Source organism: Rhincodon typus, chromosome 3 (genome assembly GCF_021869965.1).
Source record: "Rhincodon typus isolate 14 chromosome 3, sRhiTyp1.1, whole genome shotgun sequence".
NCBI lineage: Eukaryota > Metazoa > Chordata > Chondrichthyes > Orectolobiformes > Rhincodontidae > Rhincodon > Rhincodon typus.
Window position 1 is genome coordinate 81,854,386 of NC_063334.1, and position 18,392 is coordinate 81,872,777.

Genomic DNA, 18,392 nt, shown 5'->3' on the forward strand with positions numbered 1-18,392 from the left:
CCACCAATTGCAATACAATCTCACTGAGAAAAGTCAACTTTGAGTGTTTGTAGTAGATATGTTGATATGGAAGATTTTCCACAAACAAGTCGCTGTTTGATGCGCTTAAACTGTAAGTTTAACTGATAAGTATTGTTTCATCACAGAAAAGAGAACCAGTAATAAAAAGATCAAGAAGCATAATGTCTAAAGTCATGCGCATACATAATGATGAGGACCTTGCTAATGGAATGACCAATATCTTCAAATTCAGCAGATCAACACCTCTACTTCTGCGGATTCAATTCCTTCCGAAAATGGGGAACCTGCACTGCAAAACCCACCAACTGATGTCAGCCCAAGCACAAATCAAACCACCTCAACCGGTAGGAAATTTTAATTAATACAGAATTTATTGTGAGACTGATTACTGTTTGTAATAATCACAGCTAAAAGGGAAGAGCAGTTAATTAAGAAACCTATCATTCATGCATTCATTAATTTTTTTGTGAAATGAGATGTGTTAATCCCATTTTATTAGGCCAATTCCTCTTCATTGTCAGGTACTGAAAGGTCCTAAGGAGGATGTCAGAGTGGCTGTTCAATTGGAATTGAGCAAGCTTTCTATTTCTGTTGACATTCCTGTGTATTTAGCTTTATCTAAAAATGCTTTGAACCTTAGTTAAGCCTGCCACTCAGAAATGAACTTGCGTCAACATTAAGACAGCGATTTACCACACAGTACATTGCACTGCTTTTATGACAATGGTCTTCAGTAGTCTTTACACAATATTTTCCTATGTCAGTTTGCTAACAGATCAATTGGAATAGTAATTGGTAGAAATCCCATGTCAGATGGGTATAATTTGCTGGAATGCATGGAATCATAATGAATGGTGGAGCCAAATGGCCTGCTCCAGCTCTTACTTTCTATGATTCCATGCATAAAGAGCAGAGTCTAAAATCTATTTTGGTAGCAAAACCAGCAACAGCCAAAAGAAGGAAGAACAAGCACTATTCAGTACTCTTTACAACATTAGGGCATCCCAAAGTACTCTATAAACAATGGAAGTATGTTTGAAACAGTTATGTTTGTAATGCAGGCAAACATTGTTGACAATTTGTGTACAGCAAGGTTTTGCAAAGAACAGTGAGACAAATGATCAGATGCTCTATTTTACATTATATGAATGATAAATATTGGCCTGGATAGATAAAGAACAGGTCATTCAACACCTCAAGGTTGCCTTTTCATTTTATTAACATATGGTTTATCTACATTTCTTAATACATTGATCTAATTATCAATCTCCATGTTTAATCTTTCAACTGCCCAAGCACCCACAACCTTCTGGGGGATAGAGTTCCAGATTTCTGCTGCTTTTGTGCAGAAGTTCCTGAACGATCCACCTTTTGCTTTAATATTATTTCCCATTACACTTCACTACCCCCATGAGGGAAATTAATTTCTCCACATGTACCCTACCAAATATTTATAACATTTTAAGCGTCTTGATTAGATTAGCCCTCAATCTTTTCTATTCAAGAGAATATTCATTAGGTTTAAGTGACCTATCCTTATAATTTAACCAACAGTTTACAGACTATTTCCAATATGACCCCATTTTAACTCTTGAAAATTAACAGTCACCAACAAAACAAAATTGACATCTAAAGCAGCATAGTAACATACATAATTCATGTTCATATAAATATGAAAACCTGAGTTTAAATTATGCTGTACATAAGCTAATAGCAGAAACAAAAACAGACGTTGTTGGAAAAGCTCAGCAGTTCTAAGGAAGGCTCACGGGACCAGAAATGTTAACTTAGATTTCTCTTCACTGATGCTGCCAGACCTGCTGATCTTTTCCAACAACGTCTGTTTTTGTTTCTGCTATTATCTTATGTACAGCATAATTTAAACTCAGGTTTTCATATTTATATGAACATGAATTATGTATGTTACTATGCTGCTTTAGATGTCAATTTTGTTTTGTTGGCGACTGTTAATTTTCAATTCAATGCTGTAAATCAGAAACAAAAACAAAAGCTGTTGGAAAAGCTCAGCAGGTCTGGCAGCATCTGTGAAGAGAAATCTAAGTTAACGTTTCTGGTCCGTTCAGCCTTCCTTAGAACTGCTTTTCCAGCAACTTTTGTTTTTGTTGCTGATTTACAGCATCCACAGTTCTTTCAGTTTTTATAAGATAATAGCAGTTTTACACATGTTGATTTCAGCCAAACTTCGCATATTCCCTCTTGACAAGAGAATTCTGTCAAGAGCCTCCCTTTCACTTCCAGTGCCCACATTGTAACCACCTTTCCCTTCCCCCCTCTCTTACACATACCTCTATACACACACACTCCTACACACACACTCACCCCACAAACGCAACAGCCTCTATTCCCAAAAGCCCCTCCATTCCCCCACCCACCCCTTCAATCATACAGCAACTCGGTTCCCCCATCCCCTATTCTCTTGCGTTGCAACCCTTCTTTCCAAAACCCCTTCACCTTATTTACTGGCTGCACTCACTCCCTTCCCATTTTTTGTCTAGTTGCTACAGTACAGACATTCCAGACATATTTTGCAGAGATAGTGGTAACTATTTAGAAGTGATGAGAACAGATCACCACAGAATACAGAAGTTCTGATATGCTCTAGCAACCATAGCTTTCACATCCAGCTGTATTCTTGGCCATGGTAATGACGTTGATGAGGGAAACTTCAGTGATGATAATGGCATTGAAAGGCAAAGAGAGCTGTTTAAATTAATTTGTTGGAGTTAGTCACTGCCCAACACTAATATAAATGTTGCTTGCCACTTAACAACCAATGTCATCCTAATTAAACTCTCGAACGGTTTTTATGTTGGAGTTTACAAAGTATTATTGATACTGTTAATTCCCTCCGAAACTTTGTGAAAGCCAGCAAACACATTAAAATGGACAGTTTTATCTCACTGCTTCTTTGATGATGGGCAGAAGGTGATAAATGTCTCAAATTATTTACAATCTATCACAATCCACCAAAGTAAGGAGGATGTTTGATATTGAGTAAGCTCATGACAAGGTGCTTTGTGTCATGTCTATTTAGAGGCTGTGCACTGCAGTTATTACATGGTTCTGGCTGACCAGGTGGCTCTCAGATGTAAACATGCGCACAGTGAATAGATAATAATTTGGCTTCCTGAATGATATTCCAGACATTACCTTAGGTTGCCTGGAAGGAGCTTGTCCTTTAAAGATTGAGTGTGTGGCAGGGAGGCTTCATAATTACATCAAGATTACCACAGGTAGATCGCCAATGTTGCAGGTTGCCATGTAACAGGGGGCAGAGTTTCTGTATTGCTTCTTTAGTAAAATACACATAACATATATGCAAGTCTTCCCAAAGCCTTGTTGCGGTTGGAGGGATGGGGCAGATAAAACTGGTGCTTTTCTTTAATAGTACTTGACGCTCACTGATTCCATCTCTGTTGCCCTTCCATAATTACAGCATGCTCATTGGTAAATGTAATTCCATTCCTGAGAATATGGCCAGATTGTGCAAGTGGGGAAGCCATGTGAGGAGGAAAGGGTGAGGAGGGTGAAAGTTTGGCCTGTTTGGATGAGGTCACTACCAAGTCTATAATGGTGTGGCATCATGAGTAGAAAATGACTTCAGTGAGATGTTCCCACCTGCAGAACGATGAATGAGGCTCTGCATACTCTTGGGTTCAGATATCTTTATTTCTGCCTGTCCCAGTTTATCCTGACCAAGTTGTAGCTTACAATTGACGGTGCTTTGCAAGTGCAAAAGTAGGAAATACAGTGCCACCAGGCCTCATTATAATTTACTCAACTGAGGTTGTTAAGGAGACAGTAAGGAGATCTTCTAGCAAAATGGAGAATATCCCTGCCTGTGAGCCAGATGATCTGGGTTCACATTCTATTTAAGGACTTGATGGACAAGGAAAGTAGGTTCATAACATAACCAAAAACAGGTTGAGTATCAACTTATACATTATTCCAATTTGACAGTAAGAATGGCCAACTATGTAATGGGAAGAAAATCGGAATCTCAACCATCACTATGCTCAGCTACAATATGCACAAAAAAGTTGGTTCAGTTAGCTGGAGGGATAGTGTAAATCAGATTGATACAAAGAGCATTGGACACAATTCTGGTTTTGGCGGGGATGGGTTCAGAGCTTTTTACTTGCCCAATCTGTGCTGAGATGGATCTGTCTTTGGGCACAGAACTGAAGAACAGGAGAAGACAGTCGATAAATTTCAGAATCACGAAACTGTTACGGTGCAGAATAAGCCAATCGGCCCGATGTGCCCATAGCAGTTCTTAAAACTAGCATCAACACCTTTGCACACTATTTCTATCCAAGTAATCATCCAATGCCATCTTGAATGATTAAGTTGAAGCTGCCTCCACTATATTTCCAGGCAGCACATTTCATTTTGGCACACCCTGCTGCCCCAAGTCCAGGGAAGACTAAAAGATTATGACCAGTGCCCCCCTAATTTCTACTCTCACTTCCTTCAAATTTCTTGGATGTATCTCATACAGTCCCAATGCCCTGTCAACTTTAATCACCACAGTCTATCCAAGACTTCTTCCTGACTAATTTTGAACACAACTAGTGACAGAGTTTCCTCCTCTTTCACAATGGCCTGGGCAGAAATTTCTTCTTCTATAAAGACAGATGCAAAGTATTAATTTAACTCATCATATACTTTCTGCATCCATCCCCTCGTTAACCTCTAAATGACTCTTCTCCTGCATTAGCCAGTCTTTTGCTATTTGTATCCCTATAGAAGACTTTGGGATTCCCCTTAAGTTAACTGCTACACTTTTCTCATAATTCCTCTTTCCATTCCCTTATTTGTTTTGTCACCCATCTAAATCTTTGATATTCCTCTTGGTTCTCAAATGTATTTTCTGCCTTGCATCTGTCATAAGCAGACCCTTTCCTTCTACTTTCTAATGCCTTTGTCATCCAGGGGATGCTGGATTTGTTTGACCTACCTTTCCCATTTGAGGGAATATACCTCAATTGTACCTGAACTATCTGCTCTTTGAAAGTGGCCCGTTGTTTCAGTTACTGTTTTTCCTGACAACCTCTTATTCCAATCAATTCTGCTCAGCTCTGTGAAAACACCTGAAAGAACTGCGGATGATGGAAATCTAAAACAAAGACAGAAATTGCTTAAAAATCTCAGCAGGTATGGCAGCATCGGTGAAGAGAAATCAGAGTTAATGTTTCAGGTGCAGTGACTTAGACCTGCAGGTTGTTTTACAAGTGCTTTTGAGAGGGCTTTAACCTAATTTGACAGAGGTGTGAGAACCAAGGAAGAATAGTTAAGCAGCATACCAGGGCTCACAAAATACTCGGAGGTGCAGGTGGCATTATCAGAGCCAACGGTAAGTTAATAGGTGAGGCCAGAGTAAAGAATAAAGAAATGAAGTCCAAAACAGAGATAACATCCATGTACGTAAATACACAGAAGGTGAAGGAAGACTCAAGGGGAGGCAATGGCTTAGTGGTATTATTGCTAGACTATTAATCCAGAAAGTCAGCTAATGTTCTGGGGACTCAGGGTTGAATTGCACCATAGCAGATGGTGGAATTTGAATTCAACATTTTAAAAATTGGAAATGAAGTATTTATTGATGACCATGAAACTGTTATCGATTGTCAGAGAAACCCATCTGGCTCAATAATGCCTTTCAGGAAAGGAAATCTTACATCTTCACCTGGTCTGGTCTACAAGTTTTTCCAGACCCAGAGCAATGTGGTTGACTCTCAACTGCTCTCTGCAATGGCCTAGCAAGCCATCAGTTGTATCAACTATGAAGTCTCAACAAAGACATGAAACCGGACAGACCATCTAGCATCAACTTAGGCACCGGAAAAGACAATGGCAGAAACAGCCCTGTCAACCCTACAAAGTCCTCCTTACTAACGTCTGGGGGCTAGTACCAAAATTGGAAGAGCTTCCTCAAAGACTATTCAAGCAATAGATTGACATAGTAAAATTCATGAAATCACACCTTACAGATAATTTGCCAGACACTACCATCACCATCCTTGGATATGTCCTGTCCCACCAGCAGGACAGACTCAGTAGACGTGGCAGTACAGTGGAATACAGTCAGGAGGGAGTTGCCCTGAGAGTCCTCAGCATTGACTCTGGACCATGAAATCTCATGGTGTCAAGTTAAACATGAGCAAGGAAACCTCCTGCTGGTTTTCATTACCAACCTTCCTCAGCTGATGAATCAGTGCGCCACCACGTTGAACAATGCTTGGAGGAAGCACTGAGGGTGGCAAAGGTGCAAAATATACTCAATGTCCACCACCAAAGAGTGGCTCAGCAGCAGTACAACTGATCAAGCTGGTCGGGTCCTAAAGGACATAGCTGCTAGACTGGGTCTGCGGCAGGTGGTGAGGGAACCAACAACAGGGAAAAATATACTTGACCTCATCCTTATTAATCTGCCAGTTGCAGTTGCATCTGTCCATAACAGTATTGGTACAGTGAGCACCACGCAGTCCTTGTGGAGATGAAGTCCCGCCTTCACATTGAGAATACCTCCAGCGTTTTGTGTGGCACTATCACCGTGCTAATTGGGACAGACTTCAAATAGATCTAGATCTTAAGACTGGGCATCTATGAGACACTTCAACAGCAGCAGAACTGTACTCCAGTACAATCTGCAACCTCATGGCCCAGTATATGCCTCACTCAACTATTACCAACAAGCCAGGGATCAATCCTGGTTTAATGGGAAGGGCAGGAGAGAATGTCAAGAGTAGCACCAGGCATACCTGAAAATTTGGAGTCAACCTGGTGAAGCCACCAAACAGGAATACTTGCAAGCCAAACAGCATAAGCAGAAAGTGATAGACAGAACTAAGTGATCTCACAACCAATGAATTAGATCGAAGCTCTGCAGTCCTGCCACATCAAGTTGTGAATAGTTGTGGACAAGCAAACAACTCACTGGAGGAGGAGACTCCACAAATATGGCTAATCCACCTAGTCTGCACATCTTTGGACTATGGGAGGAAACCAGACCACCCGGCAGAAACCCGACACGGGGAGAATGTGCAAACTCCACAGACAGTCACCCAAGCTTGGTCCCTGGCACTCTAAGGCAACAGTGCTAACCACTGCTCAATGGCCTCACAGTGCCAGGGACTTAGCCTTAGCTTCAGCCTTACCTTTTGCACTGATGCGCTGGGCTCTTCCATGATTGAAGATGAGGATATTATGTAGAATAATAGAATTCCTACAGTGCAGCAAGAGGCCATTTGGCCTATTAAGTCTGCACCAATCCACCAAAGAGCATCCCACCATGACCCAGGGTCCCTGGCACTGTGAGGCAGCAGTGGAGAATTGGTGTAGGTTTAATGGGCCAAATGGCCTCTTGCTGCACTGTAGGGATTCTATGATTCTACGTAATATCCCCATCCTCAATCATGGAACAGTCCAGCACATCAATGCAAAAGATAAGGCTGAAGCATTCACAATAATCTGCAGCCAGAAGTGCCGAGTGGATGATCCACCTCGGCCTCCTCCACTGCTCCCCAGCATTACAGATACCAGTCTTCAGCCAATTTGATTCACTCCACGTGATATCAAGAAACAGTTGGAGGCACTGGATATTGCAAAGGCTATGGACCCTGATAACATTCCAACAATAGTACTGAAGACTTGTGCTCTCGAACTTTCTGCTCCCCTAGCCAAGTTCTTCCAGTACAGTTACAACACTGGCATCAACCCAACAATGCTTAAATTTGTCCATGTATGTCCTGTACCCAAAAAGCAGGACAAATCCAAATCAGCCAATAATTGCCTCATCAGCCTACTCTCAATCATCAGTAAAGTGATAGACGGTGTCAACAACAGCGCTATCAAGCAGCACCTGCTCAACAATAACCTGCTCAGTGACGCCCAGATTGCATTCCACCAGGGCTACTCAGCTCCTGACCTCATTCAAACATAGGAAAAACAGCTGCATTCCAGAAATGAGGTGACAGTGACAGTCTTTGACATTAAGACCGCATTTAACCAAATGTGACATCAAGGAGCCCTAGCAAAACGGGAATTATTGGGTATCAGGGAGCAAACTGTCTGCTGGTTGGAGTCATATCTAGCACATAGGAAAATGGTTGTGGTTGTTGGAAGTTATTCATCTCACCTCCAGGACATCTCTGCAGGAGTTCCTCAGGGTAGTGTTCTAGGCCCAAATATCTTCAGCTGCTTCATCAATGACCTTCCCTCCATCATAAGGTCAGAAGTGGGGATGTTCACCAATAATTGCACAATATTCAGCATAATTTGCAACTGCTCAGATGGTGAAGCAGTCCATGTTCAAATGCTACAAGATCTGGACACTATCTAGACTTGGGCTGACAAGTGGCAAGTAATATTCGCATCACACAAATGCCAGGCAATGACCATCTCAAACAAGAGACAATATAATCACCACCCCTTGACATTCAATGTGTTACTATCACTGTATATCCAACTATTAACATTCTTTGGGTTACCATTGACTAGAAACTCAACTGGACTTGCCACATAAACACAGTGGCTACAAGAGCAGGTCAGAGACTAGGAATACTGCGGCGAGTAGCTCTCCTCCTAACTCCCCAAAGCCTGTCCAGCCTTTATAGGGCACAAGTCAAGAGTGTGATGGAATACTTCCTATTTGCCTGGATAATTGCAGCTCTAATAACCCTCAAGAAGCTTGACACCATTCATGACAGAATAGCCCCGTTGTTTGGCACCACATCGACAAACATTCATTACCTCTGCTACAGTGCTCAGTAGCAGCAATGTGTAATATGTACAATACGAACAGCAGAAATTCACCAACGGTCCTTAGACAGCACTTTCCAAACCTCAACCACTTCCATCTTGACGAGGGCAGCAGATACATGAGATCACCACCACCTGCAATTTCCCTACCAAGCCACTCACCTTCCTGACTTGGAAGTATATCACTGTCCCTTCTTTGTCACTGGTGAAAATCCTGGAATTCCCTCCCTAAAGCACATGGACTGCAGTGGTTCAAGAATCAGCTCACCGCCACTTTCTCCAGGGCAATGCGGAACAGGCAGTACATGCTGGCCAGCCAGTGATGCCAATGTCCCATGAGCAAATTAAAAAAAAAAGGAAGGGGAAGACCAGGTGTTAAGTATTCCTGGGAATAAGTTGTTCAAGAAAAATAGAAAGGAAGGAAAGGAGGAAGTGTAGCTAAGGAATAAAAAAAGGTAAAATTACATTGCTCAGATTAGTCTATGGACCACAAACAAAGGGAAAGGATCTATTCATGTGCAACTTCTCTGGCTTGTACACATGCCATCTCCCCAAGAGCCAGGCTCTGTGTCCCAGAAATCTAAAGCTCACCCTCCTGCACCATTAGGAGCAGGAAATTCAGCAGAATATATTTTAGGATGGAAAACCAATGTAACTGCTTCAGGCTTATCAAGAGATTATAAAGTGAGTTATTCTGATCAATCTCCACATTACATGTGAAATCCTGGCCCCAAAATATGTGACGTAACTAACATTTTCATATCATATCAAGATGATATTTATGAGCCTCTCTTTTTAAGTACTAGAGACATTATAACATGGTAATATGATTTGAGCAGCACAGTAGTACAGTGGTTAGCACTGCTGCCTCATAACATCAGAGACCTGGGTTCAATTCCAACTCAGGCAACTGCCTGTGTGGGGTTTGTATATTCTGTCTGTGTCTGCGTGGATTACCTCCTGCAGTCCAAAGATGTGCAGATGGTTTAATGTTGGAACTCTACCCAATGCCATCCAATGATACTCCCAGTTTCTTAGAGAATGGTGCTACCACTTTAAATTCAAGTTTGTAAGAGAGGAGCAAGTCCTTGATCTGCCACTGTGAGCTCTTGTCCGTGGCTTGCTAACCTTACACCTTACATTCTCATCAGTTTATACTACCAAGCCCAAATGAATTGTGGAACATTTAAAACCATCTAGCTTAGTTATTTCACCAGCTCACCTGTATCCATAGTAACTAGAACCCATTGGCCAAACTCACACTCTGCCATCGCTTTAGTCTCAATGATATATTTTTGTCCTGGAAGGTTTCCATCAATAAATTCAAATCAGTAAGCTTTGGTACAGTATATAATCAAATTAATGGGGGTGATTTCCATGCTCCCTCCCTGGGGATAACATGTGACAGTCTTCCCCTGATCAAGTCTCAGGGGGATCATGTAGGCAACCTTCCAATTGGGCCAATTGGGAAGAATAAATGCCACCATTCACCCATTGCCAGTCAGGGAGGCCTCTCAGTAAACCCTGTCAGGCAAGACAGTGACCTGCGAAGAGGTAGTCCTGCATTCACCGGTTCTCTGTGCCTGATTAGGGGGGCTTAGCATTAAGGAAGGGGGACCCTACAGAATGCAAACCCCTGTCCTTGCTTCAGATGTGCCCATACCATTGGCAATCCCCTCCCTGGGAACTTCATTCCATCCATTCCCTCCCTTTGGAGATCCAGTGGGAATCGCTGGTGAAGGCCCCATTATAATACTGGCAGCAGCCACCAGTTCTGGCCTTTGATTGGCCACCAGCACTTGAGGGAATGATTTCCAACCCACTCGGGCTTAATCAGTCCAAAGGCTGTGGGCTGCTCAGGTAAGTGCTCTTGATTGGAATGTAATAGTACCAGAGCTTCCACTGAAAAATGATGAGGGACTCCCACCAGTCCAGCCCAATCTTATCCCTTAAGGGATACTGTTATCCAATGTAGAATCACAGCAGTATGAGACAGAATTGCTAGAAGCAGAAAATGATTATAAGCTATAGGTTTTCTTTATTGTTGTATTTGGGTCCCAAATACAATTGGGACCTTTGACCTTTTACACGATGCAGCTTCCAAGAGCTAATTATGTCTCCCAACATGTTAGAGAAGGCACAGCTGGAGGCACGCACTTCAGCATTGGAAATTTCTGCTTCTCTGACCCATAAAGGAACCAGAGAAACATTGGAAGTTGGTATGTCCAGTTGCGGTGAGGTATAAAGGGCAGGCATGGACTCTGCTGAGGGGTATCCAAGGTAGGGATAAAATTTTGTGTTAGTAAGCATAACATAAAATCATGCACAGAAAATGTACAGATTTTTAAAAAATTTAAATGAAAAGTCATAATGAATGACAAACCTAACTGCATTATAAATTGTACATCCTGACAGTTTAGTCAGAAATCAAATAAAAAATCTCTATTCCGTTTTGTCCTTGAGAGCAATATTGAAAATCATATTAGACAAAAATATGAAGTTTATTAGTCATAGAGTCATATAGCATGGACACAGACCCTTTGGTCCAACTATTCCATGCTGACAACGGTCCCAAACTAAACTAGTCCCACTTGCCTGCTTTTGCCCATATTCGTCTAAACCTTTCTTATTCATGTACTTATCCAAATATCTTTTAAATGTTGTAGCTGTACCTCCATCCCCCACTTTTGTGGCAGTTCATTCCACATACAAACCACTCTCTGTGTAAAAATGTCACCCCTCATGTCCTTTTTAAAACTTTCTTCTCTCACCTTAAAAAGTTTCCCCCTAGTTTTGAACTCTCCCATCCCAGGGAAAGGGCCCTTGCTATTCATGTTATCTATGCCCCATCATGACTTTATAAACCTCTAATAAGGTCACCCATCAACCTCCAACACTCTAGCGAAAACAGTCCCAGCCTATCCAAACTATTTTTATAACTCTAACCATCCACTCCTGGCAACATTCTTGTAAAACTTTTCTGAACCCTTTCTAGTTTAATAATATCCTTCCTATAGCAAGGCGACCAGAACCGCACACAATACTCCAGAACAGGCCTTGCCAATGTCCTGTACAACTTCAACATGATGTCCCAAGTCCTGTACTCAAAGGTCTGAACAATGAAGACAAATGTGCTAAACATCTTAACCACCTTGTCTACCTGTGATACAAATTTCTAAGAATTATGTATCCAAACCCATAGGTCTCTCTGTTCTACAACGCTATCCAAGGCCCAACCATTATTTCTATAAGTCCTGCCCTTGTTTGTTTTACCAAAATGTAAAACCTTGCATTTATCCAAATTAAAGTCCATCTGCCACACCTCAGCACATCTACCCAACTGATCAAGATGTCTTTGTAATATTAAATAACGTACTTCACTGTCCACTATACCACAAATGTTGGTGTCATCCACTAGCTTACTAATCATGCCTCCTATATTCTCATCCAAATCGTTTATATAAATGACAAACAAACATGGACCTAGTACCGATCCTTGTGAAAAACCGCTGGTCATAGCCCTCCCGTCCAAAAAACAACCCTCCACCACCACTCTCTGTCACCTACCATAAAGCCAATTTTGTATCCAACTGGCAAGCTCTCCCTGAATCCCATGTGATCTAACTTTACTAATTAGTGTACCATGCAGAAGCTAATCAAAGGATTTAGCTTTACATTTATGTTCTAATGTTCTGCCTTAGCAACCTCCTACAGCAGGGTGTTGAAAGGATACATCTTATGCAAATAACAAACCTTCACTAAAGACACTTGACCTTCTGATTGCCATTTTCAAACTGTATACCTTTGCTTCTGCCATTAATATGCTTTCTTTCTCTTTTTTGTAAAGATGGAGAGGGGCCATCCACTAAATGCAATGTCATTTCCTGCAAGAGCAATCATCAATAACTTAGTGTATGCTTCTTATGCAACAATAATCTGCATGGTAGGTAAACAACTAAATAAGTTCATTTTTAACAACACTGCAATAAATTAACTCAGTTGAATAAGTATTTTTCTTTCTCAATCTCCACATAGGCAGTCTACAGCAAAATGGCAGTGGGACTTTTGAAGGACTTTACTTTGGTTCAGCGTACACAACGGGCAAAGAACAGCAGCATTGACAATCAATGTACAATTTCAAAGCACGACACAACGAAGTGTGGATCTCCATTGGAAAAGAACAACATAGTTCCAAAGCATTAAACAATGTCATGGTCTTAATGATAGTTGAGAAAAACAACAAATGTACATGATAGAGCTGCTTACAACTGCTTTAGTATACCAACTAGGAAGACGACCAAGAACCACAAAGGATCAGCTCTTCATTTCTAAATGTAATGTTCCTTGCATGGCTGCATTGTAAGATCTAAGTGTTTTCACCGCTTGTCACTGGCACCGAGAAAAGTAAAGCTGGGTTAAAGAATTTTTATTCAGTTTTATTTAAAAGGATACACAAGGGACAAATAACCATTCCAGAATATACTTTTGAATGTTGATATTTTGTTTATGGGATGTAGGCATCACTTGCTGAGGCAGCATTTATTGCTCATCTAGTTCCTCTTGAGAAGGTAGTGGTGAGCTGTCTTCTTGAACCAATGCAGTCACTGGGTCTCCATTACATAATGCATCAGACTGAAACTTATTATACACGTGGAAAAATGTAACCTCTTTCTCAATTTGGCAGATGAGGAACTAAGCTGAGTTACTCAAAAAAAAAGCTCCCACATTCATGGTCTGCACTGTATAAATGACTCTAGTACTATGATTGGACTCACTGCTCAAGGTGGGGAGGGATAATGTGATTAGGCAAATTTCCTTTATCTGATTCAATTCAGTTGAGAATAGCATCAAGACTCAGCTGTGATCAAGTGCTGTTGTCGGATACGTTGCTGGGAGCCCAGACAACACCGGCTCCGGTTATCGGCTCATACGGAGAGGAGAAGAGTCAATTTTCAGAACCTGACAAATTACTTTATTAGTGTATTAAACAAGACCCATGTTGCTTAAATGTTTTTCCCACAAATTGAACTAGAACCTAATTATACACTCACTAGAGTCCTCTGACACTTACCAAGTAGTCACAGAATATAAAAGTTAATACTCCATCAGGATAGCTGCCGCTGCTGTTGTTTGTTGCTGACAAGGGCTGACGCTGGCCAGATGCTGCATTTGATGTTGTCACCACGTCCTTGACGTAGCGTCTTCTCCTGCGATGGTAGGTCTCCAGAGTTTTCGCTGGCTGTGTACCCCCAAGGGTCTTCTTTTTATTCTTTCTATTATCTCTAAAAAGTTGTGCTATCTTCTTCCGTTGGCTCAGGCTAATTCACTTATCGCGTGCCTTTACCTTATTGGCCCTGGTCCAGAGACTTAGGTAGCATTATCTCATTATTTCTCACCCAAATAAGGCTTTTGCATTACTTCATTGTTTTTACTTCTTGCAGAACTTTGTTAATTCAAACTGGTTTAAATTGGCTCAAACTAGCATCTGGGAGCAGGTCATTTTTAGCTCACAAGCTGCTTCTTTCTTTGTGTCAGCACCTTTGCATTCAGTACGTCCTGTTAGCGATGTCAACGGTTGATACCCCTCTCTCTCTCTTTATCTTTCTGTAGCTTCTGGCTAATGTCTCCCCAGGCAGCGATGTCAGCAGCTTGTACCTTTCTCTCTATCTCTCTGCAGCCTCTGGCTAACAGTTTGCCAGCGCTCAGTCCTCAGACAAAACTTTGTTGTCTTTTGGAAATATGCACAACATGCCTGCCATAGGGAGAGGTGCCTTTCCTGTGCATGCCAACCCATCCACTTCAGTGTAATACAAATTTAAGTCCACTCTGCTTGCTTTATTAGTTCGTATTATCTTGCGCTTCAGAGCACAGTTGTTCTTAATTATGGGATATTTTTCCAGCATTGACCCTGCTCAAAGCATATTCACTCATTGTGATGACTCTGATGCTGGCTCAACCATAGTTTCAAACATGATCAGCCCAATAGCGACAAAATGTATAACCCCCCTCATCCTAGTTTAGACCTGTAACATACAAATGTAGTTTCTGCTCTTATTTACGGTTTCTTTGTTATCCCTACTATAAGCTCAGGTTCTACATTCTCTGAGCCAGATCGTCTGTCTCCTGTCCCAGTCTGTCGTGGATTCTAACTGTCTGTTTCGTCTGACCTAATTACTTCCTCTATCCTTTCTCTTTTTCTTTCGTCATTTTCCTTGGCTATCCTTTAATCGTGGATGATCAATATTGGGTCGCGTTCCAGTTATCACTTCAGATATTTGTAACTGATCCTGTTCTTGCTCTCTCTGACCTTCAGAACTTGGAGCATCATTAGCATCAAGCATCATATGATAATTGTGGCTAGCTTGTTTCTCTCTACTAACTTTAACTGATTGATGTGATACCAGCTACTCTTGCCTGGCATCATTAATACCTTGTACACAGATGGGCTAGCCTTATCTACTATCTCACAGGGACCGGCGAACTTTCGGTTCAAGAATGAGGTGGGCTGGTGTATTCTTATCATTACACTTTGTCTGGGACTCAATTCTATTGGGCTGGCTTTTGTGTTGAAATAAGCCTTACTTTGCTGCTTCATTGTGTACATGTGGTCCGGGATCCCACAGTGTCCCAAAGGAATGTGATAAGGCGGCCTCCAACCCTATCATTCACGAGGGGTCTCCATATTTGATCCCACCGCACATCACATACCCATAATGGAGAGGCCTGCAACTGTCATTACATTTCGGGGTACATCCCCAAAGATGGTAGTATCTCTGTCACATTACACTGTTCAGTCCTTCCACGGGTAGGCACTGCCCCCCCCCCCCGCCCCCCACTTTCACGTCCCGGATTCGGGCATTCTCTTGCAAAATATCCCTCTTGGCCACAATTGTAGCATGTGGACACCCCGCGTTGAGTTCGCTCTGTTCCCGAGACATTCCCTCTACCTCTTCCCACCATCGAATAAGCCGGAGGTCTAGGTCCCCTCTGTTAGCACCCATGATATTTAACACCTGGTCTTTTAAAACCTCTGTTGTGCTTCTATCAACTTTCTGCTCTTCTTGTAAAGCAGAGTGTACATGTGGGTGCAGCACATTATTATTAATTTTCTTTCCTCAGCATCATCTAAACCACGTATTTCCCTCTGGTGACCGACTGCTCAGAAAAGCTCCCCAAGAACATCCTGGACGCACATGTCCCAATATTTTTCACAATTTCCCTCAACTTCTATATCCCCAGTGGGATGAAATATACTACCCTCTCGCCCTCTACCATCTGACCAGCTGCCCGTAATCCTCCTCTAGCGATTACAATGGCGGGGCCATTAAGATTGGAGCTGATGGGGTCTCCGACCCTGGGTCATAAGCTGGTGGTGAATCCTCCGGTAGAGGCTCCCCGTCTTCATAACCGTACCTAACCGCTAAACCGTCCCAATCTATGTCCCCTTCGCTGCCTTCCTCACTTCTTTCAGATGCGAAGGCACACTTTATGCCCGTCTGTGCAGCTAGCTGACCTTGCAGTTTCTCTATCTGTCTCTGACATTTTGTGTGATCCGCGGCACTCCTCTTCTGAGCTGCTCTCTGGATCACGTTCATTGCAGCTTTTAAATCATTATATGTTTGCTTCCATCCCTCCACCTCACCTTTAGCTGTTTGGACTTCTTCCTCTCGCTTACTCCTTTCCCTAACCAGCTTCTCGCACTGCATCTGGTACTGATTCATATGTACCAAGTCCGCACTCCTCTGTCCCTGCAGACCGGTTCCCTCTTCACTAAGGCAGTCTACCTCCTCACGAAGTCTCTTACTCCCTTCCTCTTGTCTGTCCCTCTCTACCTTCTCTAACTTGGCTAGCTGTCGGCATTCTATCCATTCCTCCATTAAACAGCCAGTCGCCACCACCTTCTGTAACAGTTTTAAACTTCTTGTCCAACATCTTCCCTTGTCACTAGTGTGACCTGCATATTCCCCGTATGGCAGCCACTTCCCTATTATGGATTTCTGGAGGAGTCCCATCCAATCTGGGCAGTCCATTCTCTCCTGATTTGTCATTGTATACTGGTGGCTAAGGATTAACCCCAAGCTCTCATTCTGTCTGTATGCTGCTGATTCAGTCTGACTCAAGTCTCCCGCTGACTCAACAGAGAGATCCACCTTCAGATCCATGTCACGGCACCATATATGTTGTTGGGAGCCCGAAGAACACCAGGAGAGAAGTGTCAATTCTCATAACCTTACAAATGACTTTACTGGTGTATTAAACAAGACACATGTTGCTTAAATGCTTTTATCACAAAACTAGATCTTATGTATTTTCCCACAAACTGAACTAGGACCTAATTATACAACCACTAGAGTCCTCTGACACTTACCAAGTAGTCACAGAATATAAAAGTTAATACCCCATCAGGATAGCTGCCGCTGCTGTTGTTTGTTGTGACAAGGGCTGACGCTGGCCAGGTGCTGCATTTGATGTTGTCACCACGTCCTTTACGTAGGATTTGCTTCTGCGATGGTTGGTCTCCAGAGTTTTCACTGGCTGCGTGCCTCCAAGGGTCTTCTTTTTATTCTTTCTATTGTCTCTAAAAAGTTGTGCTATCTTCTTCCGTTGACTCAGGCTAATTCACTTATCGCGTGCCTTTACCTTATTGGCCCTGGTCCAGAGACTTAGGTAGCATTATCTCATTATTTCTCACCCAAATAAGGCTTTTGCATTACCTCATTGTTCTTACTTTTTGCAGAACTTTGTTAATTCAAACTGGTTTAAATTGGCTTAAACTAGCACCTGGGAGCAGGTCATTTTTAGCTCACAAGCTGCTTCTTTCTTTGTGTCAGCACTTTGCATTCAGAACGTCCTGTTAGTGATGTCAGCAGCTGGTACCCCTCTCTTTCACTTTATCTTTCTGCAGCTTCTGGCTAACGTCTCCCCAGGCAGCGATGTCAGCAGCCTGTCCCTTTCTCTCTATTTCTCTGCGGCCTCTGGTTAACAGTTTGCCAGAGCTCAATCCTCAGACAAAATTTTGTTGTTTATTGGAATTATGCACAACATGCCTGCCATAGCGGGAGAGAGAATCAATTGGGAATGGAGTAAAGACAGAGATAATTAAGCATAATTGTGTACTTTATGTGAAGAAACATTTGATGTGCCAAATTTTAACAAAATGAAGTAGTGCACACTATTTAGCTCATTAAATTTTATCAGACAAGCAATTCTGAAAGAAAGGAATTATGTTGTAGCATTGAGAGATTCTAGTACAAATTTTGGGAAATGGCCACTGGCAAGTTTTGATTCTAACGTAAGTTTACATAAACTGTGCCAGCGAGGGTTTAAAGTATTAACATTTCTCGGTGTAATTACTGCCTAAGGAGCTCTATGTTAACCAATACATGCTTTCATTCATGTCCTCATGTACCATGATGTCACTCTGAGCCTAGGGACTCTAGTAGGCCAGGTCCAACACATCCCATTTTAGACTAGAATTAGCTTAGACTTGGGTCGATTTTACAAGGTGCCATTATCACTATCTGACCACCCCTTGACTGAAGCGTCAGTAATCAATATGGTCACCCCAAATACAACTGGCCCGCAGT

The 18,392-nt window shown here is 42.2% G+C and overlaps 1 protein-coding gene across 2 annotated transcripts in view; it reads left to right on the plus strand.

The window, feature by feature from the left end:
* The window catches only part of LOC125487471 (spermatogenesis-associated protein 9-like), a 29,918-nt gene extending 16,780 nt beyond the window's left edge, over window positions 1-13,138 (plus strand). Inside the window, exons 2-4 of one of the 2 annotated variants that reach the window (XM_048619067.1) lie at window positions 257-365; window positions 12,653-12,748; window positions 12,841-13,138. In XM_048619067.1, the coding sequence (XP_048475024.1) occupies window positions 297-365; window positions 12,653-12,748; window positions 12,841-13,008 (333 nt within the window). In that variant the 5' untranslated portion in view covers window positions 257-296 and the 3' untranslated portion in view covers window positions 13,009-13,138. Of the gene's footprint in view, window positions 1-170; window positions 366-12,652; window positions 12,749-12,840 lie in introns of those variants that run through there. The other variant, XM_048619064.1, reaches the window with a different exon arrangement.
* Window positions 13,139-18,392: the final 5,254 nt, after the last annotated feature.